This window comes from Amia ocellicauda, chromosome 1, assembly GCF_036373705.1.
Source record: "Amia ocellicauda isolate fAmiCal2 chromosome 1, fAmiCal2.hap1, whole genome shotgun sequence".
Classification (NCBI taxonomy): Eukaryota; Metazoa; Chordata; class Actinopteri; order Amiiformes; family Amiidae; genus Amia; species Amia ocellicauda.
In genome coordinates, this window is record NC_089850.1 from 62,899,078 (window position 1) to 62,926,764 (window position 27,687).

Sequence of the window (27,687 nt, forward strand, 5' to 3'; positions counted from 1 at the left end):
CAGTCAGTGTTAATGTGTTGTAGTGTCCAGTCAGTCAGTCAGTGTTAATGTGCTGTAGTGTCCAGTCAGTCAGTCAGTCAGTGTTAAAGTGCTGTTGTGTTCAGTCAGTCAGTGTTAATGTGCTGTAGTGTCCAGTCAGTCAGTGTTAATGTGCTGTAGTGTCCAGTCAGTCAGTGTTAATGTACTGTAGTGTCCAGTCAGTCAGTGTTAATGTGCTGTAGTGACCAGTCAGTCAGTGTTAATGTGCTGTAGTGTTCAGTCAGTCAGTCAGTGTTAATGTGCTGTAGTGTCCAGTCAGTCAGTATTAATTTGCTGTAGTGTCCAGTCAGTCAGTCAGTGTTAATGTGCTGTAGTGTTCAGTCAGTCAGTCAGTGTTAATGTGCTGTAGTGTCCAGTCAGTCAGTCAGTCAGTGTTAATGTGCTGTAGTGTCCAGTCAGTCAGTCAGTGATAATGTGCTGTAGTGTCCAGTCAGTCAGTCAGTGTTAATGTACTGTATTGTCCAGTCAGTCAGTGTTAATGTGCTGTAGTGTCCAGTCAGTCAGTCACTGTTAATGTACTGTTGTGTCCAGTCAGTCAGTCAGTCAGTGTTAATGTGCTGTAGTGTCCAGTCAGTCAATGTTAATGTGCTGTAGTGTCCAGTCAGTCAGTCAGTGTTAATGTGCTGTAGTGTCCAGTCAGTCAGACAGTGTTAATGTGCTGTAGTGTCCAGTCAGTCAGTGTTAATGTGCTGTAGTGTCCAGTCAGTCAGTGTTAATGTACTGTAGTGTCCAGTCAGACAGTGTTAATGTGCTGTAGTGTCCAGTCAGTCAGTCAGTGTTAATGTGCTGTAGTGTCCAGTCAGTCAGTCAGTGTTAATGTACTGTAGTGTCCAGTCAGTCAGTGTTAATGTGCTGTAGTGTCCAGTCAGTCAGTCAGTGTTAATGTACTGTAGTGTCCAGTCAGTCAGTGTTAATGTACTGTAGTGTCCAGTCAGTCAGTGTTAATGTACTGTAGTGTCCAGTCAGTCAGTCAGTGTTAATGTGCTGTAGTGTCCAGTCAGTCAGTCAGTGTTAATGTACTGTAGTGTCCAGTCAGTCAGTCAGTTTTAATGTACTGTAGTGTCCAGTCAGTCAGTGTTAATGTGCTGTAGTGTCCAGTCAGTCAGTCAGCGTCAATGTGCTGTAGTGTCCAGTCAGTCAGTGTTAATGTACTGTAGTGTCCAGTCAGTCAGTCAGTGTTAATGTGCTGTAGTGTTCAGTCAGTCAGTCAATGTTAATGTGCTGTAGTGTCCAGTCAGTCAGTCAGTGTTAATGTGCTGTAGTGTCCAGTCAGTCAGTGTTAATTTGCTGTAGTGTCCAGTCAGTCAGTGTTAATGTGCTGTAGTGTCCAGTCAGTCAGTCAGTGTTAATGTGTTGTAGTGTCCAGTCAGTCAGTCAGTGTTAATGTGCTGTAGTGTCCAGTCAGTCAGTCAGTCAGTGTTAAAGTGCTGTTGTGTTCAGTCAGTCAGTGTTAATGTGCTGTAGTGTCCAGTCAGTCAGTGTTAATGTACTGTAGTGTTCAGTCAGTCAGTGTTAATGTACTGTAGTGTCCAGTCAGTCAGTGTTAATGTGCTGTAGTGTCCAGTCAGTCAGTGTTAATGTGCTGTAGTGTCCAGTCAGTCAGTCAGTGTTAATGTGCTGTAGTGTCCAGTCAGTCAGTCAGTGATAATGTACTGTAGTGTCCAGTCAGTCAGTCAGTTTTAATGTACTGTAGTGTCCAGTCAGTCAGTGTTAATGTGCTGTAGTGTCCAGTCAGTCAGTCAGCGTCAATGTGCTGTAGTGTCCAGTCAGTCAGTGTTAATGTACTGTAGTGTCCAGTCAGTCAGTCAGTGTTAATGTGCTGTAGTGTTCAGTCAGTCAGTCAATGTTAATGTGCTGTAGTGTCCAGTCAGTCAGTCAGTGTTAATGTGCTGTAGTGTCCAGTCAGTCAGTGTTAATTTGCTGTAGTGTCCAGTCAGTCAGTGTTAATGTGCTGTAGTGTCCAGTCAGTCAGTCAGTGTTAATGTGTTGTAGTGTCCAGTCAGTCAGTCAGTGTTAATGTGCTGTAGTGTCCAGTCAGTCAGTCAGTCAGTGTTAAAGTGCTGTTGTGTTCAGTCAGTCAGTGTTAATGTGCTGTAGTGTCCAGTCAGTCAGTGTTAATGTACTGTAGTGTTCAGTCAGTCAGTGTTAATGTACTGTAGTGTCCAGTCAGTCAGTGTTAATGTGCTGTAGTGTCCAGTCAGTCAGTGTTAATGTGCTGTAGTGTCCAGTCAGTCAGTCAGTTTTAATGTACTGTAGTGTCCAGTCAGTCAGTCAGTGTTAATGTACTGTAGTGTCCAGTCAGTCAGTGTTAATGTACTGTAGTGTCCAGTCAGTCAGTCAGTGTTAATGTGCTGTAGTGTCCAGTCAGTCAGTCAGTGTTAATGTACTGTAGTGTCCAGTCAGTCAGTCAGTTTTAATGTACTGTAGTGTCCAGTCAGTCAGTGTTAATGTGCTGTAGTGTCCAGTCAGTCAGTCAGCGTCAATGTGCTGTAGTGTCCAGTCAGTCAGTGTTAATGTACTGTAGTGTCCAGTCAGTCAGTCAGTGTTAATGTGCTGTAGTGTTCAGTCAGTCAGTCAATGTTAATGTGCTGTAGTGTCCAGTCAGTCAGTCAGTGTTAATGTGCTGTAGTGTCCAGTCAGTCAGTGTTAATTTGCTGTAGTGTCCAGTCAGTCAGTGTTAATGTGCTGTAGTGTCCAGTCAGTCAGTCAGTGTTAATGTGTTGTAGTGTCCAGTCAGTCAGTCAGTCAGTGTTAATGTGCTGTAGTGTCCAGTCAGTCAGTGTTAATGTGCTGTAGTGTCCAGTCAGTCAGTCAGTGTTAATTTGCTGTAGTGTCCAGTCAGTCAGTGTTAATGTGCTGTAGTGTCCAGTCAGTCAGTGTTAATGTGCTGTAGTGTCCAGTCAGTCAGTCAGTGTTAATGTGCTGTAGTGTCCAGTCAGTCAGTCAGTGTTAATGTACTGTAGTGTCCAGTCAGTCAGTCAGTTTTAATGTACTGTAGTGTCCAGTCAGTCAGTGTTAATGTGCTGTAGTGTCCAGTCAGTCAGTCAGCGTCAATGTGCTGTAGTGTCCAGTCAGTCAGTGTTAATGTACTGTAGTGTCCAGTCAGTCAGTCAGTGTTAATGTGCTGTAGTGTTCAGTCAGTCAGTCAATGTTAATGTGCTGTAGTGTCCAGTCAGTCAGTCAGTGTTAATGTGCTGTAGTGTCCAGTCAGTCAGTGTTAATTTGCTGTAGTGTCCAGTCAGTCAGTGTTAATGTGCTGTAGTGTCCAGTCAGTCAGTCAGTGTTAATGTGTTGTAGTGTCCAGTCAGTCAGTCAGTGTTAATGTGCTGTAGTGTCCAGTCAGTCAGTCAGTCAGTGTTAAAGTGCTGTTGTGTTCAGTCAGTCAGTGTTAATGTGCTGTAGTGTCCAGTCAGTCAGTGTTAATGTACTGTAGTGTTCAGTCAGTCAGTGTTAATGTACTGTAGTGTCCAGTCAGTCAGTGTTAATGTGCTGTAGTGTCCAGTCAGTCAGTGTTAATGTGCTGTAGTGTCCAGTCAGTCAGTCAGTGTTAATGTACTGTAGTGTCCAGTCAGTCAGTCAGTGTTAATGTACTGTAGTGTCCAGTCAGTCAGTGTTAATGTACTGTAGTGTCCAGTCAGTCAGTCAGTGTTAATGCGCTGTAGTGTCCAGTCAGTCAGTGTTAATGTGCTGTAGTGTCCAGTCAGTCAGTCAGTTTTAATGTACTGTAGTGTCCAGTCAGTCAGTGTTAATGTGCTGTAGTGTCCAGTCAGTCAGTCAGCGTCAATGTGCTGTAGTGTCCAGTCAGTCAGTGTTAATGTACTGTAGTGTCCAGTCAGTCAGTCAGTGTTAATGTGCTGTAGTGTTCAGTCAGTCAGTCAATGTTAATGTGCTGTAGTGTCCAGTCAGTCAGTCAGTGTTAATGTGCTGTAGTGTCCAGTCAGTCAGTGTTAATTTGCTGTAGTGTCCAGTCAGTCAGTGTTAATGTGCTGTAGTGTCCAGTCAGTCAGTCAGTGTTAATGTGTTGTAGTGTCCAGTCAGTCAGTCAGTGTTAATGTGCTGTAGTGTCCAGTCAGTCAGTCAGTCAGTGTTAAAGTGCTGTTGTGTTCAGTCAGTCAGTGTTAATGTGCTGTAGTGTCCAGTCAGTCAGTGTTAATGTACTGTAGTGTTCAGTCAGTCAGTGTTAATGTACTGTAGTGTCCAGTCAGTCAGTGTTAATGTGCTGTAGTGTCCAGTCAGTCAGTGTTAATGTGCTGTAGTGTCCAGTCAGTCAGTCAGTTTTAATGTACTGTAGTGTCCAGTCAGTCAGTGTTAATGTGCTGTAGTGTTCAGTCAGTCAGTCAATGTTAATGTGCTGTAGTGTCCAGTCAGTCAGTCAGTGTTAATGTGCTGTAGTGTCCAGTCAGTCAGTCAGTGTTAATGTGCTGTAGTGTCCAGTCAGTCAGTGTTAATGTGCTGTAGTGTCCAGTCAGTCAGTCAGTGTTAATGTACTGTAGTGTCCAGTCAGTCAGTGTTAATGTGCTGTAGTGACCAGTCAGTCAGTGTTAATGTGCTGTAGTGTCCAGTCAGTCAGTCAGTGTTAATGTGCTGTAGTGTCCAGTCAGTCAGTCAGTGTTAATGTGCTGTAGTGTCCAGTCAGTCAGTCAGTGTTTATGTCCTGTAGTGTCCAGTCAGTCAGTGTTAATGTGCTGTAGTGTCCAGTCAGTCAGTCAGTGTTAATGTACTGTAGTGTCCAGTCAGTCAGTGTTAATGTGCTGTAGTGACCAGTCAGTCAGTGTTAATGTGCTGTAGTGTTCAGTCAGTCAGTCAGTGTTAATGTGCTGTAGTGTCCAGTCAGTCAGTATTAATTTGCTGTAGTGTTCAGTCAGTCAGTCAGTGTTAATGTGCTGTAGTGTCCAGTCAGTCAGTCAGTCAGTGTTAATGTGCTGTAGTGTCCAGTCAGTCAGTCAGTGATAATGTGCTGTAGTGTCCAGTCAGTCAGTCAGTGTTAATGTACTGTAGTGTCCAGTCAGTCAGTGTTAATGTGCTGTAGTGTCCAGTCAGTCAGTCACTGTTAATGTACTGTAGTGTCCAGTCAGTCAGTCAGTGTTAATGTGCTGTAGTGTCCAGTCAGTCAGTCAGTGTTAATGTACTGTAGTGTCCAGTCAGTCAGTGTTAATGTGCTGTAGTGTCCAGTCAGTCAGTGTTAATGTACTGTAGTGTCCAGTCAGACAGTGTTAATGTGCTGTAGTGTCCAGTCAGTCAGTCAGTGTTAATGTACTGTAGTGTCCAGTCAGTCAGTGTTAATGTGCTGTAGTGTCCAGTCAGTCAGTGTTAATGTGCTGTAGTGTCCAGTCAGTCAGTCAGTGTTAATGTGTTGTAGTGTCCAGTCAGTCAGTCAGTGTTAATGTGCTGTAGTGTCCAGTCAGTCAGTCAGTCAGTGTTAAAGTGCTGTTGTGTTCAGTCAGTCAGTGTTAATGTGCTGTAGTGTCCAGTCAATCAGTGTTAATGTACTGTAGTGTTCAGTCAGTCAGTGTTAATGTACTGTAGTGTCCAGTCAGTCAGTGTTAATGTGCTGTAGTGTCCAGTCAGTCAGTGTTAATGTGCTGTACTGTCCAGTCAGTCAGTCAGTTTTAATGTACTGTAGTGTCCAGTCAGTCAGTGTTAATGTGCTGTACTGTCCAGTCAGTCAGTCAGTGTTAAAGTGCTGTTGTGTTCAGTCAGTCAGTGTTAATGTGCTGTAGTGTCCAGTCAGTCAGTGTTAATGTACTGTAGTGTTCAGTCAGTCAGTGTTAATGTACTGTAGTGTCCAGTCAGTCAGTGTTAATGTGCTGTAGTGTCCAGTCAGTCAGTGTTAATGTGCTGTAGTGTCCAGTCAGTCAGTCAGTTTTAATGTACTGTAGTGTCCAGTCAGTCAGTCAGTGTTAATGTACTGTAGTGTCCAGTCAGTCAGTGTTAATGTACTGTAGTGTCCAGTCAGTCAGTCAGTGTTAATGTGCTGTAGTGTCCAGTCAGTCAGTCAGTGTTAATGTACTGTAGTGTCCAGTCAGTCAGTCAGTTTTAATGTACTGTAGTGTCCAGTCAGTCAGTGTTAATGTGCTGTAGTGTCCAGTCAGTCAGTCAGCGTCAATGTGCTGTAGTGTCCAGTCAGTCAGTGTTAATGTACTGTAGTGTCCAGTCAGTCAGTCAGTGTTAATGTGCTGTAGTGTTCAGTCAGTCAGTCAATGTTAATGTGCTGTAGTGTCCAGTCAGTCAGTCAGTGTTAATGTGCTGTAGTGTCCAGTCAGTCAGTGTTAATTTGCTGTAGTGTCCAGTCAGTCAGTGTTAATGTGCTGTAGTGTCCAGTCAGTCAGTCAGTGTTAATGTGTTGTAGTGTCCAGTCAGTCAGTCAGTCAGTGTTAATGTGCTGTAGTGTCCAGTCAGTCAGTGTTAATGTGCTGTAGTGTCCAGTCAGTCAGTCAGTGTTAATTTGCTGTAGTGTCCAGTCAGTCAGTGTTAATGTGCTGTAGTGTCCAGTCAGTCAGTGTTAATGTGCTGTAGTGTCCAGTCAGTCAGTCAGTGTTAATGTGCTGTAGTGTCCAGTCAGTCAGTCAGTGTTAATGTACTGTAGTGTCCAGTCAGTCAGTCAGTTTTAATGTACTGTAGTGTCCAGTCAGTCAGTGTTAATGTGCTGTAGTGTCCAGTCAGTCAGTCAGCGTCAATGTGCTGTAGTGTCCAGTCAGTCAGTGTTAATGTACTGTAGTGTCCAGTCAGTCAGTCAGTGTTAATGTGCTGTAGTGTTCAGTCAGTCAGTCAATGTTAATGTGCTGTAGTGTCCAGTCAGTCAGTCAGTGTTAATGTGCTGTAGTGTCCAGTCAGTCAGTGTTAATTTGCTGTAGTGTCCAGTCAGTCAGTGTTAATGTGCTGTAGTGTCCAGTCAGTCAGTCAGTGTTAATGTGTTGTAGTGTCCAGTCAGTCAGTCAGTGTTAATGTGCTGTAGTGTCCAGTCAGTCAGTCAGTCAGTGTTAAAGTGCTGTTGTGTTCAGTCAGTCAGTGTTAATGTGCTGTAGTGTCCAGTCAGTCAGTGTTAATGTACTGTAGTGTTCAGTCAGTCAGTGTTAATGTACTGTAGTGTCCAGTCAGTCAGTGTTAATGTGCTGTAGTGTCCAGTCAGTCAGTGTTAATGTGCTGTAGTGTCCAGTCAGTCAGTCAGTGTTAATGTACTGTAGTGTCCAGTCAGTCAGTCAGTGTTAATGTACTGTAGTGTCCAGTCAGTCAGTGTTAATGTACTGTAGTGTCCAGTCAGTCAGTCAGTGTTAATGCGCTGTAGTGTCCAGTCAGTCAGTGTTAATGTGCTGTAGTGTCCAGTCAGTCAGTCAGTTTTAATGTACTGTAGTGTCCAGTCAGTCAGTGTTAATGTGCTGTAGTGTCCAGTCAGTCAGTCAGCGTCAATGTGCTGTAGTGTCCAGTCAGTCAGTGTTAATGTACTGTAGTGTCCAGTCAGTCAGTCAGTGTTAATGTGCTGTAGTGTTCAGTCAGTCAGTCAATGTTAATGTGCTGTAGTGTCCAGTCAGTCAGTCAGTGTTAATGTGCTGTAGTGTCCAGTCAGTCAGTGTTAATTTGCTGTAGTGTCCAGTCAGTCAGTGTTAATGTGCTGTAGTGTCCAGTCAGTCAGTCAGTGTTAATGTGTTGTAGTGTCCAGTCAGTCAGTCAGTGTTAATGTGCTGTAGTGTCCAGTCAGTCAGTCAGTCAGTGTTAAAGTGCTGTTGTGTTCAGTCAGTCAGTGTTAATGTGCTGTAGTGTCCAGTCAGTCAGTGTTAATGTACTGTAGTGTTCAGTCAGTCAGTGTTAATGTACTGTAGTGTCCAGTCAGTCAGTGTTAATGTGCTGTAGTGTCCAGTCAGTCAGTGTTAATGTGCTGTAGTGTCCAGTCAGTCAGTCAGTTTTAATGTACTGTAGTGTCCAGTCAGTCAGTGTTAATGTGCTGTAGTGTTCAGTCAGTCAGTCAATGTTAATGTGCTGTAGTGTCCAGTCAGTCAGTCAGTGTTAATGTGCTGTAGTGTCCAGTCAGTCAGTCAGTGTTAATGTGCTGTAGTGTCCAGTCAGTCAGTGTTAATGTGCTGTAGTGTCCAGTCAGTCAGTCAGTGTTAATGTACTGTAGTGTCCAGTCAGTCAGTGTTAATGTGCTGTAGTGACCAGTCAGTCAGTGTTAATGTGCTGTAGTGTCCAGTCAGTCAGTCAGTGTTAATGTGCTGTAGTGTCCAGTCAGTCAGTCAGTGTTAATGTGCTGTAGTGTCCAGTCAGTCAGTCAGTGTTTATGTCCTGTAGTGTCCAGTCAGTCAGTGTTAATGTGCTGTAGTGTCCAGTCAGTCAGTCAGTGTTAATGTACTGTAGTGTCCAGTCAGTCAGTGTTAATGTGCTGTAGTGACCAGTCAGTCAGTGTTAATGTGCTGTAGTGTTCAGTCAGTCAGTCAGTGTTAATGTGCTGTAGTGTCCAGTCAGTCAGTATTAATTTGCTGTAGTGTTCAGTCAGTCAGTCAGTGTTAATGTGCTGTAGTGTCCAGTCAGTCAGTCAGTCAGTGTTAATGTGCTGTAGTGTCCAGTCAGTCAGTCAGTGATAATGTGCTGTAGTGTCCAGTCAGTCAGTCAGTGTTAATGTACTGTAGTGTCCAGTCAGTCAGTGTTAATGTGCTGTAGTGTCCAGTCAGTCAGTCACTGTTAATGTACTGTAGTGTCCAGTCAGTCAGTCAGTGTTAATGTGCTGTAGTGTCCAGTCAGTCAGTCAGTGTTAATGTACTGTAGTGTCCAGTCAGTCAGTGTTAATGTGCTGTAGTGTCCAGTCAGTCAGTGTTAATGTACTGTAGTGTCCAGTCAGACAGTGTTAATGTGCTGTAGTGTCCAGTCAGTCAGTCAGTGTTAATGTACTGTAGTGTCCAGTCAGTCAGTGTTAATGTGCTGTAGTGTCCAGTCAGTCAGTGTTAATGTGCTGTAGTGTCCAGTCAGTCAGTCAGTGTTAATGTGTTGTAGTGTCCAGTCAGTCAGTCAGTGTTAATGTGCTGTAGTGTCCAGTCAGTCAGTCAGTCAGTGTTAAAGTGCTGTTGTGTTCAGTCAGTCAGTGTTAATGTGCTGTAGTGTCCAGTCAATCAGTGTTAATGTACTGTAGTGTTCAGTCAGTCAGTGTTAATGTACTGTAGTGTCCAGTCAGTCAGTGTTAATGTGCTGTAGTGTCCAGTCAGTCAGTGTTAATGTGCTGTACTGTCCAGTCAGTCAGTCAGTTTTAATGTACTGTAGTGTCCAGTCAGTCAGTGTTAATGTGCTGTAGTGTTCAGTCAGTCAGTCAATGTTAATGTGCTGTAGTGTCCAGTCAGTCAGTCAGTGTTAATGTGCTGTAGTGTCCAGTCAGTCAGTCAGTGTTAATGTGCTGTAGTGTCCAGTCAGTCAGTCAGTGTTAATGTGCTGTAGTGTCCAGTCAGTCAGTGTTAATGTGCTGTAGTGTCCAGTCAGTCAGTCAGTGTTAATGTACTGTAGTGTCCAGTCAGTCAGTGTTAATGTGCTGTAGTGACCAGTCAGTCAGTGTTAATGTGCTGTAGTGTTCAGTCAGTCAGTCAGTGTTAATGTGCTGTAGTGTCCAGTCAGTCAGTATTAATTTGCTGTAGTGTCCAGTCAGTCAGTCAGTGTTAATGTGCTGTAGTGTTCAGTCAGTCAGTCAGTGTTAATGTGCTGTAGTGTCCAGTCAGTCAGTCAGTCAGTGTTAATGTGCTGTAGTGTCCAGTCAGTCAGTCAGTGATAATGTGCTGTAGTGTCCAGTCAGTCAGTCAGTGTTAATGTACTGTAGTGTCCAGTCAGTCAGTGTTAATGTGCTGTAGTGTCCAGTCAGTCAGTCACTGTTAATGTACTGTTGTGTCCAGTCAGTCAGTCAGTCAGTGTTAATGTGCTGTAGTGTCCAGTCAGTCAGTCAGTGTTAATGTACTGTAGTGTCCAGTCAGTCAGTGTTAATGTGCTGTAGTGTCCAGTCAGACAGTGTTAATGTGGTGTAGTGTCCAATCAGTCAGTCAGTGTTAATGTACTGTTGTGTCCAGTCAGTCAGTCAGTCAGTGTTAATGTGCTGTAGTGTCCAGTCAGTCAATGTTAATGTGCTGTAGTGTCCAGTCAGTCAGTGTTAATGTGCTGTAGTGTCCAGTCAGTCAGTGATAATGTGCTGTAGTGTCCAGTCAGTCAGTGTTAATGTGCTGTAGTGTCCAGTCAGTCAGTCAGTGTTAATGTGCTGTAGTGTCCAGTCAGTCAGTCAGTGTTAATGTGCTGTAGTGTCCAGTCAGTCAGTCAGTGTTAATGTGCTGTAGTGTCCAGTCAGTCAGTCAGTGTTAATGTGCTGTAGTGTCCAGTCAGTCAGTCAGTGTTAATGTACTGTAGTGTCCAGTCAGACAGTGTTAATGTGCTGTAGTGTTCAGTCAGTCAGTCAGTGTTAATGTGCTGTAGTGTTCAGTCAGTCAGTGTTAATGTACTGTAGTGTCCATTCAGTCAGTCAGTGTTAATGTGCTGTAGTGTCCAGTCAGTCAGTCAGTGTTAATGTACTGTAGTGTCCAGTCAGTCAGTGTTAATGTACTGTAGTGTCCAGTCAGTTAGTGTTAATGTGCTGTAGTGTCCAGTCAGACAGTGTTAATGTGCTGTAGTGTCCAGTCAGTCAGTCAGTGTTAATGTGCTATAGTGTCCAGTCAGTCAGTCAGTGTTAATGTGCTGTAGTGTCCAGTCAGTCAGTCAGTGTTAATGTGTTGTAATGTCCAATCAGTCAGTCAGTGTTAATGTGCTGTAGTGTCCAGTCAGTCAGTCAGTCAGTGTTAATGTGCTGTAGTGTCCTGTCAGTCAATGTTAATGTGCTGTAGTGTCCAGTCAGTCAGTCAGTGTTAATGTGCTGTAGTGTCCAGTCAGTCAGTCAGTGTTAATGTGCTGTAGTGTCCAGTCAGTCAGTGTTAATGTGCTGTAGTGTCCAGTCAGTCAGTCAGTGTTAATGTGCTGTAGTGTCCAGTCAGTCAGTCAGTGTTAATGTGCTGTAGTGTCCAGTCAGTCAGTCAGTGTTAATGTGTTGTAATGTCCAGTCAGTCAGTCAGTGTTAATGTACTATAGTGTCCAGTCAGTCAGTGTTAATGTGCTGTAGTGTCCAGTCAGTCATTGTTAATGTGCAGTAGTGTCCAGTCAGTTAGTCAATGTTTATGTGCTGTAGTGTCCAGTCAGTCAGTGTTAATGTACTGTAGTGTCCAGTCAGTCAGTGTTAATGTGCTGTAGTGTCCAGTCAGTCAGTCAGTGTTAATGTGCTGTAGTGTCCAGTCAGTCAGTCAGTCAGTGTTAATGTACTGTAGTGTCCAGTCAGTCAGTGATAATGTACTGTAGTGTCCAGTCAGTCAGTCAGTGTTAACGTGCTGTAGTGTCCAGTCAGTCAGTCAGTGTTAATGTGCTGTAGTGTCCAGTCAGTCAGTCAGTGTTAATGTGCTGTAGTGTCCAGTCAGTCAGTCAGTCAGTGTTAATGTGCCGTAGTGTCCAGTCAGTCAGTCAGTGTTAATGCGGTGTAGTGTCCAGTCAGTCAGTGTTAATGTGCTGTAGTGTCCAGTCAGACAGTGTTAATGTGCTGTAGTGTCCAGTCAGTCAGTCAGTGTTAATGTACTGTAGTGTCCAGTCAGTCAGTGATAATGTGCTGTATTGTCCAGTCAGTCAGTCAGTCAGTGTTAATGTGCTGTTGTGTTCAGTCAGTCAGTGTTAATGTGCTGTAGTATCCAGTCAGTCAGTGTTAATGTGCTGTAGTGTCCAGTCAGTCAGTGTTAATGTACTGTAGTGTTCAGTCAGTCAGTGTTAATGTGCTGTAGTGTCCAGTCAGTTAGTCAATGTTAATGTGCTGTAGTGTCCAGTCAGTCAGTGTTAATGTACTGTAGTGTTCAGTCAGTCAGTGTTAATGTGCTGTAGTGTCCAGTCAGTTAGTCAGTGTTAATGTGCTGTAGTATCCAGTCAGTCAGTGTTAATGTGCTGTAGTGTCCAGTCAGTCAGTGTTAATGTGCTGTTGTGTTCAGTCAGTCAGTGTTAATGTGCTGTAGTATCCAGTCAGTCAGTGTTAATGTGCTGTAGTGTCCAGTCAGTCAGTGTTAATGTACTGTAGTGTCCAGTCAGTCAGTGTTAATGTGTTGTAGTGTCCAGTCAGTCAGTGTTAATGTGCTGTAGTGTCCAGTCAGTCAGTCAGTGTTAATGTGCTGTAGTGTCCAGTCAGTCAGTCAGTGTTAATGTGCTGTAGTGTCCAGTCAGTCAGTCAGTGTTAATGTGCTGTAGTGTCCAGTCAGTCAGTCAGTGATAATGTGCTGTAGTGTCCAGTCAGTCAGTCAGTGTTAATGTACTGTAGTGTCCAGTCAGTCAGTGTTAATGTGCTGTAGTGTCCAGTCAGTCAGTCACTGTTAATGTACTGTAGTGTCCAGTCAGTCAGTCAGTGTTAATGTGCTGTAGTGTCCAGTCAGTCAGTCAGTGTTAATGTACTGTAGTGTCCAGTCAGTCAGTGTTAATGTGCTGTAGTGTCCAGTCAGTCAGTGTTAATGTACTGTAGTGTCCAGTCAGACAGTGTTAATGTGCTGTAGTGTCCAGTCAGTCAGTCAGTGTTAATGTACTGTAGTGTCCAGTCAGTCAGTGTTAATGTGCTGTAGTGTCCAGTCAGTCAGTGTTAATGTGCTGTAGTGTCCAGTCAGTCAGTCAGTGTTAATGTGTTGTAGTGTCCAGTCAGTCAGTCAGTGTTAATGTGCTGTAGTGTCCAGTCAGTCAGTCAGTCAGTGTTAAAGTGCTGTTGTGTTCAGTCAGTCAGTGTTAATGTGCTGTAGTGTCCAGTCAATCAGTGTTAATGTACTGTAGTGTTCAGTCAGTCAGTGTTAATGTACTGTAGTGTCCAGTCAGTCAGTGTTAATGTGCTGTAGTGTCCAGTCAGTCAGTGTTAATGTGCTGTACTGTCCAGTCAGTCAGTCAGTTTTAATGTACTGTAGTGTCCAGTCAGTCAGTGTTAATGTGCTGTAGTGTTCAGTCAGTCAGTCAATGTTAATGTGCTGTAGTGTCCAGTCAGTCAGTCAGTGTTAATGTGCTGTAGTGTCCAGTCAGTCAGTCAGTGTTAATGTGCTGTAGTGTCCAGTCAGTCAGTCAGTGTTAATGTGCTGTAGTGTCCAGTCAGTCAGTGTTAATGTGCTGTAGTGTCCAGTCAGTCAGTCAGTGTTAATGTACTGTAGTGTCCAGTCAGTCAGTGTTAATGTGCTGTAGTGACCAGTCAGTCAGTGTTAATGTGCTGTAGTGTTCAGTCAGTCAGTCAGTGTTAATGTGCTGTAGTGTCCAGTCAGTCAGTATTAATTTGCTGTAGTGTCCAGTCAGTCAGTCAGTGTTAATGTGCTGTAGTGTTCAGTCAGTCAGTCAGTGTTAATGTGCTGTAGTGTCCAGTCAGTCAGTCAGTCAGTGTTAATGTGCTGTAGTGTCCAGTCAGTCAGTCAGTGATAATGTGCTGTAGTGTCCAGTCAGTCAGTCAGTGTTAATGTACTGTAGTGTCCAGTCAGTCAGTGTTAATGTGCTGTAGTGTCCAGTCAGTCAGTCACTGTTAATGTACTGTTGTGTCCAGTCAGTCAGTCAGTCAGTGTTAATGTGCTGTAGTGTCCAGTCAGTCAGTCAGTGTTAATGTACTGTAGTGTCCAGTCAGTCAGTGTTAATGTGCTGTAGTGTCCAGTCAGACAGTGTTAATGTGGTGTAGTGTCCAATCAGTCAGTCAGTGTTAATGTACTGTTGTGTCCAGTCAGTCAGTCAGTCAGTGTTAATGTGCTGTAGTGTCCAGTCAGTCAATGTTAATGTGCTGTAGTGTCCAGTCAGTCAGTGTTAATGTGCTGTAGTGTCCAGTCAGTCAGTGATAATGTGCTGTAGTGTCCAGTCAGTCAGTGTTAATGTGCTGTAGTGTCCAGTCAGTCAGTCAGTGTTAATGTGCTGTAGTGTCCAGTCAGTCAGTCAGTGTTAATGTGCTGTAGTGTCCAGTCAGTCAGTCAGTGTTAATGTGCTGTAGTGTCCAGTCAGTCAGTCAGTGTTAATGTGCTGTAGTGTCCAGTCAGTCAGTCAGTGTTAATGTACTGTAGTGTCCAGTCAGACAGTGTTAATGTGCTGTAGTGTTCAGTCAGTCAGTCAGTGTTAATGTGCTGTAGTGTTCAGTCAGTCAGTGTTAATGTACTGTAGTGTCCATTCAGTCAGTCAGTGTTAATGTGCTGTAGTGTCCAGTCAGTCAGTCAGTGTTAATGTACTGTAGTGTCCAGTCAGTCAGTGTTAATGTACTGTAGTGTCCAGTCAGTTAGTGTTAATGTGCTGTAGTGTCCAGTCAGACAGTGTTAATGTGCTGTAGTGTCCAGTCAGTCAGTCAGTGTTAATGTGCTATAGTGTCCAGTCAGTCAGTCAGTGTTAATGTGCTGTAGTGTCCAGTCAGTCAGTCAGTGTTAATGTGTTGTAATGTCCAGTCAGTCAGTCAGTGTTAATGTGCTGTAGTGTCCAGTCAGTCAGTCAGTCAGTGTTAATGTGCTGTAGTGTCCTGTCAGTCAATGTTAATGTGCTGTAGTGTCCAGTCAGTCAGTCAGTGTTAATGTGCTGTAGTGTCCAGTCAGTCAGTCAGTGTTAATGTGCTGTAGTGTCCAGTCAGTCAGTGTTAATGTGCTGTAGTGTCCAGTCAGTCAGTCAGTGTTAATGTGCTGTAGTGTCCAGTCAGTCAGTCAGTGTTAATGTGCTGTAGTGTCCAGTCAGTCAGTCAGTGTTAATGTGTTGTAATGTCCAGTCAGTCAGTCAGTGTTAATGTACTATAGTGTCCAGTCAGTCAGTGTTAATGTGCTGTAGTGTCCAGTCAGTCATTGTTAATGTGCAGTAGTGTCCAGTCAGTTAGTCAATGTTTATGTGCTGTAGTGTCCAGTCAGTCAGTGTTAATGTACTGTAGTGTCCAGTCAGTCAGTGTTAATGTGCTGTAGTGTCCAGTCAGTCAGTCAGTGTTAATGTGCTGTAGTGTCCAGTCAGTCAGTCAGTCAGTGTTAATGTACTGTAGTGTCCAGTCAGTCAGTGATAATGTACTGTAGTGTCCAGTCAGTCAGTCAGTGTTAACGTGCTGTAGTGTCCAGTCAGTCAGTCAGTGTTAATGTGCTGTAGTGTCCAGTCAGTCAGTCAGTGTTAATGTGCTGTAGTGTCCAGTCAGTCAGTCAGTCAGTGTTAATGTGCCGTAGTGTCCAGTCAGTCAGTCAGTGTTAATGCGGTGTAGTGTCCAGTCAGTCAGTGTTAATGTGCTGTAGTGTCCAGTCAGACAGTGTTAATGTGCTGTAGTGTCCAGTCAGTCAGTCAGTGTTAATGTACTGTAGTGTCCAGTCAGTCAGTGATAATGTGCTGTATTGTCCAGTCAGTCAGTCAGTCAGTGTTAATGTGCTGTTGTGTTCAGTCAGTCAGTGTTAATGTGCTGTAGTATCCAGTCAGTCAGTGTTAATGTGCTGTAGTGTCCAGTCAGTCAGTGTTAATGTACTGTAGTGTTCAGTCAGTCAGTGTTAATGTGCTGTAGTGTCCAGTCAGTTAGTCAATGTTAATGTGCTGTAGTGTCCAGTCAGTCAGTGTTAATGTACTGTAGTGTTCAGTCAGTCAGTGTTAATGTGCTGTAGTGTCCAGTCAGTTAGTCAGTGTTAATGTGCTGTAGTATCCAGTCAGTCAGTGTTAATGTGCTGTAGTGTCCAGTCAGTCAGTGTTAATGTGCTGTTGTGTTCAGTCAGTCAGTGTTAATGTGCTGTAGTATCCAGTCAGTCAGTGTTAATGTGCTGTAGTGTCCAGTCAGTCAGTGTTAATGTACTGTAGTGTCCAGTCAGTCAGTGTTAATGTGTTGTAGTGTCCAGTCAGTCAGTGTTAATGTGCTGTAGTGTCCAGTCAGTCAGTCAGTGTTAATGTGCTGTAGTGTCCAGTCAGTCAGTCAGTGTTAATGTGCTGTAGTGTCCAGTCAGTCAGTCAGTGTTAATGTACTGTAGTGTCCAGTCAGTCAGTGTTAATGTGCTGTAGTGTCCAGTCAGTCAGTCAGTGTTAATGTGCTGTAGTGTCCAGTCAGTCAGTCAGTGTTAATGTGCTGTAGTGTCCAGTCAGTCAGTCAGTGTTAATGTACTGTAGTGTCCAGTCAGTCAGTGTTAATGTGCAGTAGTGTCCAGTCAGTCAGTCAGTGTTAATGTGCTGTAGTGTCCAGTCAGTCAGTCAGTCAGTCAGTCAGTGTTAATGTGCTGTAGTGTCCAGTCAGTCAGTCAGTCAGTGTTAATGTACTGTAGTGTCCAGTCAGTCAGTGTTAATGTACTGTAGTGTCCAGTCAGTCAGCATTAATGTGCTGTAGTGTCCTGTCAGTCAGTCAGTGTTAATGCGGTGTAGTGTCCAGTCAGTCAGTGTTAATGTGCTGTAGTGTCCAGTCAGTCAGCATTAATGTGCTGTAGTGTCCAGTCAGACAGTGTTAATGTGCTGTAGTGTCCAGTCAGTCAGTCAGTGTTAATGTACTGTAGTGTCCAGTCAGTCAGTGTTAATGTGCTGTAGTGTCCAGTCAGTCAGTCAGTGTTAATTTGCTGTAGTGTCCAGTCAGTCAGTGTTAATGTGCTGTAGTGTCCAGTCAGTCAGTGTTAATGTGCTGTAGTGTCCAGTCAGTCAGTCAGTGTTAATGTGCTGTAGTGTCCAGTCAGTCAGTCAGTGTTAATGTACTGTAGTGTCCAGTCAGTCAGTCAGTTTTAATGTACTGTAGTGTCCAGTCAGTCAGTGTTAATGTGCTGTAGTGTCCAGTCAGTCAGTCAGCGTCAATGTGCTGTAGTGTCCAGTCAGTCAGTGTTAATGTACTGTAGTGTCCAGTCAGTCAGTCAGTGTTAATGTGCTGTAGTGTTCAGTCAGTCAGTCAATGTTAATGTGCTGTAGTGTCCAGTCAGTCAGTCAGTGTTAATGTGCTGTAGTGTCCAGTCAGTCAGTGTTAATTTGCTGTAGTGTCCAGTCAGTCAGTGTTAATGTGCTGTAGTGTCCAGTCAGTCAGTCAGTGTTAATGTGTTGTAGTGTCCAGTCAGTCAGTCAGTGTTAATGTGCTGTAGTGTCCAGTCAGTCAGTCAGTCAGTGTTAAAGTGCTGTTGTGTTCAGTCAGTCAGTGTTAATGTGCTGTAGTGTCCAGTCAGTCAGTGTTAATGTACTGTAGTGTTCAGTCAGTCAGTGTTAATGTACTGTAGTGTCCAGTCAGTCAGTGTTAATGTGCTGTAGTGTCCAGTCAGTCAGTGTTAATGTGCTGTAGTGTCCAGTCAGTCAGTCAGTTTTAATGTACTGTAGTGTCCAGTCAGTCAGTCAGTGTTAATGTGCTGTAGTGTCCAGTCAGTCAGTCAGTGTTAATGTACTGTAGTGTCCAGTCAGTCAGTCAGTGTTAATGTACTGTAGTGTCCAGTCAGTCAGTGTTAATGTACTGTAGTGTCCAGTCAGTCAGTCAGTGTTAATGCGCTGTAGTGTCCAGTCAGTCAGTGTTAATGTGCTGTAGTGTCCAGTCAGTCAGTCAGTTTTAATGTACTGTAGTGTCCAGTCAGTCAGTGTTAATGTGCTGTAGTGTCCAGTCAGTCAGTCAGCGTCAATGTGCTGTAGTGTCCAGTCAGTCAGTGTTAATGTACTGTAGTGTCCAGTCAGTCAGTCAGTGTTAATGTGCTGTAGTGTTCAGTCAGTCAGTCAATGTTAATGTGCTGTAGTGTCCAGTCAGTCAGTCAGTGTTAATGTGCTGTAGTGTCCAGTCAGTCAGTGTTAATGTGCTGTAGTGTCCAGTCAGTCAGTCAGTGTTAATGTGTTGTAGTGTCCAGTCAGTCAGTCAGTGTTAATGTGCTGTAGTGTCCAGTCAGTCAGTCAGTCAGTGTTAAAGTGCTGTTGTGTTCAGTCAGTCAGTGTTAATGTGCTGTAGTGTCCAGTCAGTCAGTGTTAATGTACTGTAGTGTTCAGTCAGTCAGTGTTAATGTACTGTAGTGTCCAGTCAGTCAGTGTTAATGTGCTGTAGTGTCCAGTCAGTCAGTGTTAATGTGCTGTAGTGTCCAGTCAGTCAGTCAGTTTTAATGTACTGTAGTGTCCAGTCAGTCAGTGTTAATGTGCTGTAGTGTTCAGTCAGTCAGTCAATGTTAATGTGCTGTAGTGTCCAGTCAGTCAGTCAGTGTTAATGTGCTGTAGTGTCCAGTCAGTCAGTCAGTGTTAATGTGCTGTAGTGTCCAGTCAGTCAGTGTTAATGTGCTGTAGTGTCCAGTCAGTCAGTCAGTGTTAATGTACTGTAGTGTCCAGTCAGTCAGTGTTAATGTGCTGTAGTGACCAGTCAGTCAGTGTTAATGTGCTGTAGTGTCCAGTCAGTCAGTCAGTGTTAATGTGCTGTAGTGTCCAGTCAGTCAGTCAGTGTTAATGTGCTGTAGTGTCCAGTCAGTCAGTCAGTGTTTATGTCCTGTAGTGTCCAGTCAGTCAGTGTTAATGTGCTGTAGTGTCCAGTCAGTCAGTCAGTGTTAATGTACTGTAGTGTCCAGTCAGTCAGTGTTAATGTGCTGTAGTGACCAGTCAGTCAGTGTTAATGTGCTGTAGTGTTCAGTCAGTCAGTCAGTGTTAATGTGCTGTAGTGTCCAGTCAGTCAGTATTAATTTGCTGTAGTGTTCAGTCAGTCAGTCAGTGTTAATGTGCTGTAGTGTCCAGTCAGTCAGTCAGTCAGTGTTAATGTGCTGTAGTGTCCAGTCAGTCAGTCAGTGATAATGTGCTGTAGTGTCCAGTCAGTCAGTCAGTGTTAATGTACTGTAGTGTCCAGTCAGTCAGTGTTAATGTGCTGTAGTGTCCAGTCAGTCAGTCACTGTTAATGTACTGTAGTGTCCAGTCAGTCAGTCAGTGTTAATGTGCTGTAGTGTCCAGTCAGTCAGTCAGTGTTAATGTACTGTAGTGTCCAGTCAGTCAGTGTTAATGTGCTGTAGTGTCCAGTCAGTCAGTGTTAATGTACTGTAGTGTCCAGTCAGACAGTGTTAATGTGCTGTAGTGTCCAGTCAGTCAGTCAGTGTTAATGTACTGTAGTGTCCAGTCAGTCAGTGTTAATGTGCTGTAGTGTCCAGTCAGTCAGTGTTAATGTGCTGTAGTGTCCAGTCAGTCAGTCAGTGTTAATGTGTTGTAGTGTCCAGTCAGTCAGTCAGTGTTAATGTGCTGTAGTGTCCAGTCAGTCAGTCAGTCAGTGTTAAAGTGCTGTTGTGTTCAGTCAGTCAGTGTTAATGTGCTGTAGTGTCCAGTCAGTCAGTGTTAATGTACTGTAGTGTTCAGTCAGTCAGTGTTAATGTACTGTAGTGTCCAGTCAGTCAGTGTTAATGTGCTGTAGTGTCCAGTCAGTCAGTGTTAATGTGCTGTACTGTCCAGTCAGTCAGTCAGTTTTAATGTACTGTAGTGTCCAGTCAGTCAGTGTTAATGTGCTGTAGTGTTCAGTCAGTCAGTCAATGTTAATGTGCTGTAGTGTCCAGTCAGTCAGTCAGTGTTAATGTGCTGTAGTGTCCAGTCAGTCAGTCAGTGTTAATGTGCTGTAGTGTCCAGTCAGTCAGTCAGTGTTAATGTGCTGTAGTGTCCAGTCAGTCAGTGTTAATGTGCTGTAGTGTCCAGTCAGTCAGTCAGTGTTAATGTACTGTAGTGTCCAGTCAGTCAGTGTTAATGTGCTGTAGTGACCAGTCAGTCAGTGTTAATGTGCTGTAGTGTTCAGTCAGTCAGTCAGTGTTAATGTGCTGTAGTGTCCAGTCAGTCAGTATTAATTTGCTGTAGTGTCCAGTCAGTCAGTCAGTGTTAATGTGCTGTAGTGTTCAGTCAGTCAGTCAGTGTTAATGTGCTGTAGTGTCCAGTCAGTCAGTCAGTCAGTGTTAATGTGCTGTAGTGTCCAGTCAGTCAGTCAGTGATAATGTGCTGTAGTGTCCAGTCAGTCAGTCAGTGTTAATGTACTGTAGTGTCCAGTCAGTCAGTGTTAATGTGCTGTAGTGTCCAGTCAGTCAGTCACTGTTAATGTACTGTTGTGTCCAGTCAGTCAGTCAGTCAGTGTTAATGTGCTGTAGTGTCCAGTCAGTCAGTCAGTGTTAATGTACTGTAGTGTCCAGTCAGTCAGTGTTAATGTGCTGTAGTGTCCAGTCAGACAGTGTTAATGTGGTGTAGTGTCCAATCAGTCAGTCAGTGTTAATGTACTGTTGTGTCCAGTCAGTCAGTCAGTCAGTGTTAATGTGCTGTAGTGTCCAGTCAGTCAATGTTAATGTGCTGTAGTGTCCAGTCAGTCAGTGTTAATGTGCTGTAGTGTCCAGTCAGTCAGTGATAATGTGCTGTAGTGTCCAGTCAGTCAGTGTTAATGTGCTGTAGTGTCCAGTCAGTCAGTCAGTGTTAATGTGCTGTAGTGTCCAGTCAGTCAGTCAGTGTTAATGTGCTGTAGTGTCCAGTCAGTCAGTCAGTGTTAATGTGCTGTAGTGTCCAGTCAGTCAGTCAGTGTTAATGTGCTGTAGTGTCCAGTCAGTCAGTCAGTGTTAATGTACTGTAGTGTCCAGTCAGACAGTGTTAATGTGCTGTAGTGTTCAGTCAGTCAGTCAGTGTTAATGTGCTGTAGTGTTCAGTCAGTCAGTGTTAATGTACTGTAGTGTCCATTCAGTCAGTCAGTGTTAATGTGCTGTAGTGTCCAGTCAGTCAGTCAGTGTTAATGTACTGTAGTGTCCAGTCAGTCAGTGTTAATGTACTGTAGTGTCCAGTCAGTTAGTGTTAATGTGCTGTAGTGTCCAGTCAGACAGTGTTAATGTGCTGTAGTGTCCAGTCAGTCAGTCAGTGTTAATGTGCTATAGTGTCCAGTCAGTCAGTCAGTGTTAATGTGCTGTAGTGTCCAGTCAGTCAGTCAGTGTTAATGTGTTGTAATGTCCAGTCAGTCAGTCAGTGTTAATGTGCTGTAGTGTCCAGTCAGTCAGTCAGTCAGTGTTAATGTGCTGTAGTGTCCTGTCAGTCAATGTTAATGTGCTGTAGTGTCCAGTCAGTCAGTCAGTGTTAATGTGCTGTAGTGTCCAGTCAGTCAGTCAGTGTTAATGTGCTGTAGTGTCCAGTCAGTCAGTGTTAATGTGCTGTAGTGTCCAGTCAGTCAGTCAGTGTTAATGTGCTGTAGTGTCCAGTCAGTCAGTCAGTGTTAATGTGCTGTAGTGTCCAGTCAGTCAGTCAGTGTTAATGTGTTGTAATGTCCAGTCAGTCAGTCAGTGTTAATGTACTATAGTGTCCAGTCAGTCAGTGTTAATGTGCTGTAGTGTCCAGTCAGTCATTGTTAATGTGCAGTAGTGTCCAGTCAGTTAGTCAATGTTTATGTGCTGTAGTGTCCAGTCAGTCAGTGTTAATGTACTGTAGTGTCCAGTCAGTCAGTGTTAATGTGCTGTAGTGTCCAGTCAGTCAGTCAGTGTTAATGTGCTGTAGTGTCCAGTCAGTCAGTCAGTCAGTGTTAATGTACTGTAGTGTCCAGTCAGTCAGTGATAATGTACTGTAGTGTCCAGTCAGTCAGTCAGTGTTAACGTGCTGTAGTGTCCAGTCAGTCAGTCAGTGTTAATGTGCTGTAGTGTCCAGTCAGTCAGTCAGTGTTAATGTGCTGTAGTGTCCAGTCAGTCAGTCAGTCAGTGTTAATGTGCCGTAGTGTCCAGTCAGTCAGTCAGTGTTAATGCGGTGTAGTGTCCAGTCAGTCAGTGTTAATGTGCTGTAGTGTCCAGTCAGACAGTGTTAATGTGCTGTAGTGTCCAGTCAGTCAGTCAGTGTTAATGTACTGTAGTGTCCAGTCAGTCAGTGATAATGTGCTGTATTGTCCAGTCAGTCAGTCAGTCAGTGTTAATGTGCTGTTGTGTTCAGTCAGTCAGTGTTAATGTGCTGTAGTATCCAGTCAGTCAGTGTTAATGTGCTGTAGTGTCCAGTCAGTCAGTGTTAATGTACTGTAGTGTTCAGTCAGTCAGTGTTAATGTGCTGTAGTGTCCAGTCAGTTAGTCAATGTTAATGTGCTGTAGTGTCCAGTCAGTCAGTGTTAATGTACTGTAGTGTTCAGTCAGTCAGTGTTAATGTGCTGTAGTGTCCAGTCAGTTAGTCAGTGTTAATGTGCTGTAGTATCCAGTCAGTCAGTGTTAATGTGCTGTAGTGTCCAGTCAGTCAGTGTTAATGTGCTGTTGTGTTCAGTCAGTCAGTGTTAATGTGCTGTAGTATCCAGTCAGTCAGTGTTAATGTGCTGTAGTGTCCAGTCAGTCAGTGTTAATGTACTGTAGTGTCCAGTCAGTCAGTGTTAATGTGTTGTAGTGTCCAGTCAGTCAGTGTTAATGTGCTGTAGTGTCCAGTCAGTCAGTCAGTGTTAATGTGCTGTAGTGTCCAGTCAGTCAGTCAGTGTTAATGTGCTGTAGTGTCCAGTCAGTCAGTCAGTGTTAATGTACTGTAGTGTCCAGTCAGTCAGTGTTAATGTGCTGTAGTGTCCAGTCAGTCAGTCAGTGTTAATGTGCTGTAGTGTCCAGTCAGTCAGTCAGTGTTAATGTGCTGTAGTGTCCAGTCAGTCAGTCAGTGTTAATGTACTGTAGTGTCCAGTCAGTCAGTGTTAATGTGCAGTAGTGTCCAGTCAGTCAGTCAGTGTTAATGTGCTGTAGTGTCCAGTCAGTCAGTCAGTCAGTCAGTCAGTGTTAATGTGCTGTAGTGTCCAGTCAGTCAGTCAGTCAGTGTTAATGTACTGTAGTGTCCAGTCAGTCAGTGTTAATGTACTGTAGTGTCCAGTCAGTCAGCATTAATGTGCTGTAGTGTCCTGTCAGTCAGTCAGTGTTAATGCGGTGTAGTGTCCAGTCAGTCAGTGTTAATGTGCTGTAGTGTCCAGTCAGTCAGCATTAATGTGCTGTAGTGTCCAGTCAGTCAGTCAGTGTTAATGTGCTGTAGTGTCCAGTCAGTCAGTCAATGTTAATGTGCTGTAGTGTCCAGTCAGTCAGTCAGTGTTAATGTGCTGTAGTGTCCAGTCAGTCAGTCAGCATTAATGTGCTGTAGTGTCCAGTCAGTCAGTCAGTGTTAATGTGCTGTAGTGTCCAGTCAGTCAGTGTTAATGTCCTGTAGTGTCCAGTCAGTCAGTCAGTGTTAATGTGCTGTAGTGTCCAGTCAGTCAATGTTAATGTGTTGTAGTGTCCAGTCAGTCAGTCAGTGTTAATGTGCTGTAGTGTCCAGTCAGTCAGTGTTAATGTGCTGTAGTGTCCAGTCAGTCAGTCAGTGTTAATGTGCTGTAGTGTCCAGTCTGTCAGTGTCTTTATTTTAATTCTGTCTTTCGCTCTTTCTCTCAGGACAAGATTAAAGAATTTGGGGAGAAACATCCTTCAGAGAAGTAAGATATTTAACACACAGACACACTCTCTCACACACAACATAGTAAGTAATATATTATTGGTCTCTCTCTCTCAGCTCCTCAGAGACAATTGCACTGAGGACACCCACTGTGAAAGAAGTGACCTCTGACCTTCGACCCCTGATGTTTTGGATGTCGAATGCCACTGAGCTGCTGAACCTCTTCCAGGTCAAGGTGGAGGAGATGGAGAGAGAGTGGGAGTTTGAGGGTGAGAGAGAGGGAATTGGAGAAAGAGAGAATAAGAAAAAGAGAAATTGGACATAACAGCAGTAACAGCAGTTTTCAATATTCTATCAGTTACTAATTAATATGATTATGATTATGATTATGATTATGATTGCAATTCTGGTCATCGCTAAAGTTCCGTCTGACCCATCCGTCTCTCTCCTGCTCCACCCCCAGCCCCTGGTGACCCCACCCTCTCTGCTGACCTGGACACCTGTACCGAGGCCTTGGCACTGCTTGATGAAGTCATCATGTACACCTTCCAACAGTGCGTGTACCACCTGACCAAGGTGAGAGGGTGATGACAGTTTTTGGAGAGAGAGAGAGAAAGGGGAGTTCCAGAGGGAAGAGAGAGAGAGGGGGGGAAGAGGGATAGAAGACAACAGAGAAGGAGAGGCGAGGGATGAGGAGGAGAGATGAGACAATAGTGAATTTTGTATCAAATATGAACAGGTTGACAGCAAACTAGGAAGATATAATTAAAGTAACACACTGTCACTGCAGCCTACAGTCACTAGATACACACAGCACTGCCCCCTGGTGTCCACACACTGTCACTGCAGCCTGTAGTCAATAGACACACACACAGCACTGCCCCCTGGTGTCCACACTGTCACTGGAGCCTGTAGTCAATAGACACACACAGCACTGCCCCCTGGTGTCCACACACTGTCACTGCAGCCTGTAGTCAATAGACACACACACAGCACTGCCCCCTGGTGTCCACACTGTCACTGCAGCCTGTAGTCAATAGACACACACAGCACTGCCCCCTGGTGTCCACACTGTCACTGCAGCCTACAGTCACTAGACACACACAGCACTGCCCCCTGGTGTACACACTGTCACTGCAGCCTATAGTCAATAGACACACACAGCACTGCCCCCTGGTGTCCACACACTGTCACTGCAGCCTGTAGTCAATAGACACACATAGCACTGCCCCCTGGTGTCCACACACTGTCACTGCAGCCTGTAGTCAATAGACACACACAGCACTGCCCCCTGGTGTCCACACACTGTCACTGCAGCCTGTAGTCAATAGACACACATAGCACTGCCCCCTGGTGTCCACACACTGTCACTGCAGCCTATAGTCAATAGACACACACAGCACTGCCCCCTGGTGTCCACACTGTCACTGCAGCCTATAGTCAATAGACACACACAGCACTGCCCCCTGGTGTCCACACTGTCACTGCAGCCTGTAGTCAATAGACACACACAGCACTGCCCCCTGGTGTCCACACACTGTCACTGCAGCCTGTAGTCAATAGACACACACAGCACTGCCCCCTGGTGTCCACACTGTCACTGCAGCCTATAGTCAATAGACACACACAGCACTGCCCCCTGGTGTCCACACACTGTCACTGCAGCCTGTAGTCAATAGACACACACAGCACTGCCCTCTGGTGTCCACACTGTCACTGCAGCTTGTAATAATTATATCAATACTGTTATTTTCTCCCTCCCTTTCTCCCTCTCCCTGCCCGGCTCTATCACTGCCTTCCTCCCTTCCTCCCTTCAGACGCTTTACTCTCTTCTCCCCGCCCTCCTGGACACCAACCCCTTCTCCCTCCTCCCCCAGGGCCAGAAGAAAAAGACAAAGAAGAAGAAAAAGAGAGAGAGAGTGACAGAGAAGGAGGGAGAGAAGGAGGAGTCAAAGTCAGAGGAAGTGGAGCGATCTGGGGAGGGAGAGGAGAGGGTGGAAGAGGAGCAGGAGGAAGGGGAGGGGGAGGGGGAGGAGAAGGAGGAGGAGGAGGGCGAGGGAGGAGAGGAAGAGGGGGATGAGACGTCCCTACCTCCGACTGTGGCCCGGCTGGTGGACGTGTACCGACAATCCCTCGCTCTCTGCCAGGAAGCGCAGCTCTCCCCCCCCCTCACCTCCCAGACCTTTGGGTACCTGTTCTTCTTCACCAACACCTCTCTGCTGAACACCCTACTGGAGAGAGGTGAGAGAGAGGGAGAGGGAGAGGGAGGGAGCGAAAGAGAGGAAGGGCAGGAGGAAGATCAATATAAAACACTGCACTACATTTACTCACTGTGTCTCCCCTCGCTCTCTCGCTCAGGCTGCAGGCCAGAGGGCATGTTCTCTTGGTCCCGGGCCGTTCAGATACGCACCAATCTGGACTTGGTGCTGGACTGGCTGCAAGGGGCGGGTCTTGGTGACATCGCCTCCGAGTTCCTGCGCAAGCTGTCCATCACTGTCAACTTCCTGTGCATCCCCAAGACACGCCTCATCCAGGTGAGAGTGTGTCTGTACACTGAGAGAGAGAGAGAGGAGGGAGGGAGCGAAGGTCAGAGCGGAGGAAGGCGTGAATATTAAGGTGTGTCTGTTTACTCTCCCTTTTAGTCCTCCTGGTCCAGTTTGCTGGAGGACCACCCCTTGCTAAGCCCGGCCCAACTCAACCACCTGCTCAAACACTATCGGCTGGGACCGGCCAGGGCTACGCCCACTGCCTGGACTCCGCCCCCAGGCACAGACCTCAGCACTGGTAATACAGAGAGAGAAGCACTGACACAAACACTGACACACACACACTGAAACACAGAAACACTGACACACGCACTGACACACACACACTGAACCACAGAAACACTGACACACGCACTGACACACACACACACTGAAACACACAAACACTGACGCACGCACCTGAAACACAGACACACACTGACGCACGCACACACGCACTGACTCTCTGTCCCCTCTCCTCTCCCAATCTCCTTCCCTCCCACCCCCTCTCTCAGTACATTATAATATCTCTTTCTCTCTCTTGTCTAATCAGATATCTTTGAGAGCTTCCTGGACCACCCTCCCCTGATCCTGCCCAATGAGACGCCTCGTCTTGACCTCTCCGAGCCAATCCCCAGTCCTGAATTGCAGAAGGAAGTGACACGCATCCGAAGCTTCATATGGGGGCTGGACCAGGACGAACTCCCGGCCAATCAGAGGACCCGCCTGTGAGAGACTACCGGATGGGAGCCTCAACCAATTAGAAACAGCTATCAGAATGGAGGTTCACCAATCAGAAGACAAGTTTAAATTGTATTGGATCCAATGATAAACAGTCACTGTCACCAATCAGGGACCATTAATGCAGAGAGAGGTGGATTTCAACCAATCAGGAATCCAGGGCAGGATGGGCGCAGGTTCAGCCAATGAGATGGGATAGGAGGCAGGATCTCAAGATGCCGATTGATTGACAGGTGGATAGTGTAAGAGAAGCATTACCATTTTGTTTCATTATTATTATTATAATTATTATTAATGTTGTTGTTGTTATTGGTATTTACCTTTGCACCTTAACTCTATTTGTAACTGTAAACCAGGTGTCTTTAACACTGTCCCTGGAATCACTTTGTACTCAATCTTATCCCTCAATAAAGAGCAACACCTCACTACTAAATAAGCATTGATTCTCTTTATTGTTGTTAGAAATCCAATTGGTCAGAAATCCACTGAACTATAGCGAATGAATAAGATGTTTATTAGGCTGTAAAATAATATCAGACACAGAGACCCGGACACAGGTCACTGACTGGCTGAGACATCAACACAGAACATAGCAAACAGTCCATATATGGGAATAATTGACAGAATCATTGAATATTCATGAAATTATGCTTAATATGTCAGTGTAACAGATTCTATTGGCTGCAGAATAATCAACACTATAGATAATGAGTAAATACGATGCCCCTGTCGGGCCCTTTGGCACAATTCCTCCACAGCACGACCTTGTGCTCAACTCTTGAGACACAACAGGAAGGATCGTTGTCAATACAGCCATGTTCACCTTGTCCCTGAACCTGTCCAGGCAGGGAAACCACGTGTCTCTGTCAGCCTGACGTCTCAACACACAGACAGAGACACACAGGCCCTGCATGAGCCCAGTTTAATGATTAGGTTCAACAGAGTGCTGATCAATACTAGAGACTCTCAGATAGTGTTGTAACTGTTAGGCGCCCCAGTTCAGCTCTGAAACGAGTTGAACGATGTTGGATTGAAAGCCTGCTGCCAGTGCAGTACTGCGGCCCGACCACACGGCGGCAGCGGCACTACAGAAGTTCAGCAG

At 45.0% G+C, this 27,687-nt stretch overlaps 1 protein-coding gene across 1 annotated transcript in view; it reads left to right on the top strand.

Moving 5' to 3' along the window:
- The window catches only part of rasip1 (Ras interacting protein 1), a 111,727-nt gene extending 84,706 nt beyond the window's left edge, over positions 1-27,021 (top strand). Inside the window, exons 10-16 of the mRNA XM_066712432.1 lie at positions 23,319-23,359; positions 23,437-23,588; positions 23,783-23,895; positions 25,137-25,560; positions 25,678-25,853; positions 25,962-26,103; positions 26,398-27,021. Of these exons, the coding sequence (XP_066568529.1) occupies positions 23,319-23,359; positions 23,437-23,588; positions 23,783-23,895; positions 25,137-25,560; positions 25,678-25,853; positions 25,962-26,103; positions 26,398-26,576 (1,227 nt within the window). The 3' untranslated portion in view covers positions 26,577-27,021. The remainder of the gene's footprint in view (positions 1-23,318; positions 23,360-23,436; positions 23,589-23,782; positions 23,896-25,136; positions 25,561-25,677; positions 25,854-25,961; positions 26,104-26,397) is intronic.
- The last annotated feature ends 666 nt before the right edge of the window (positions 27,022-27,687 follow it).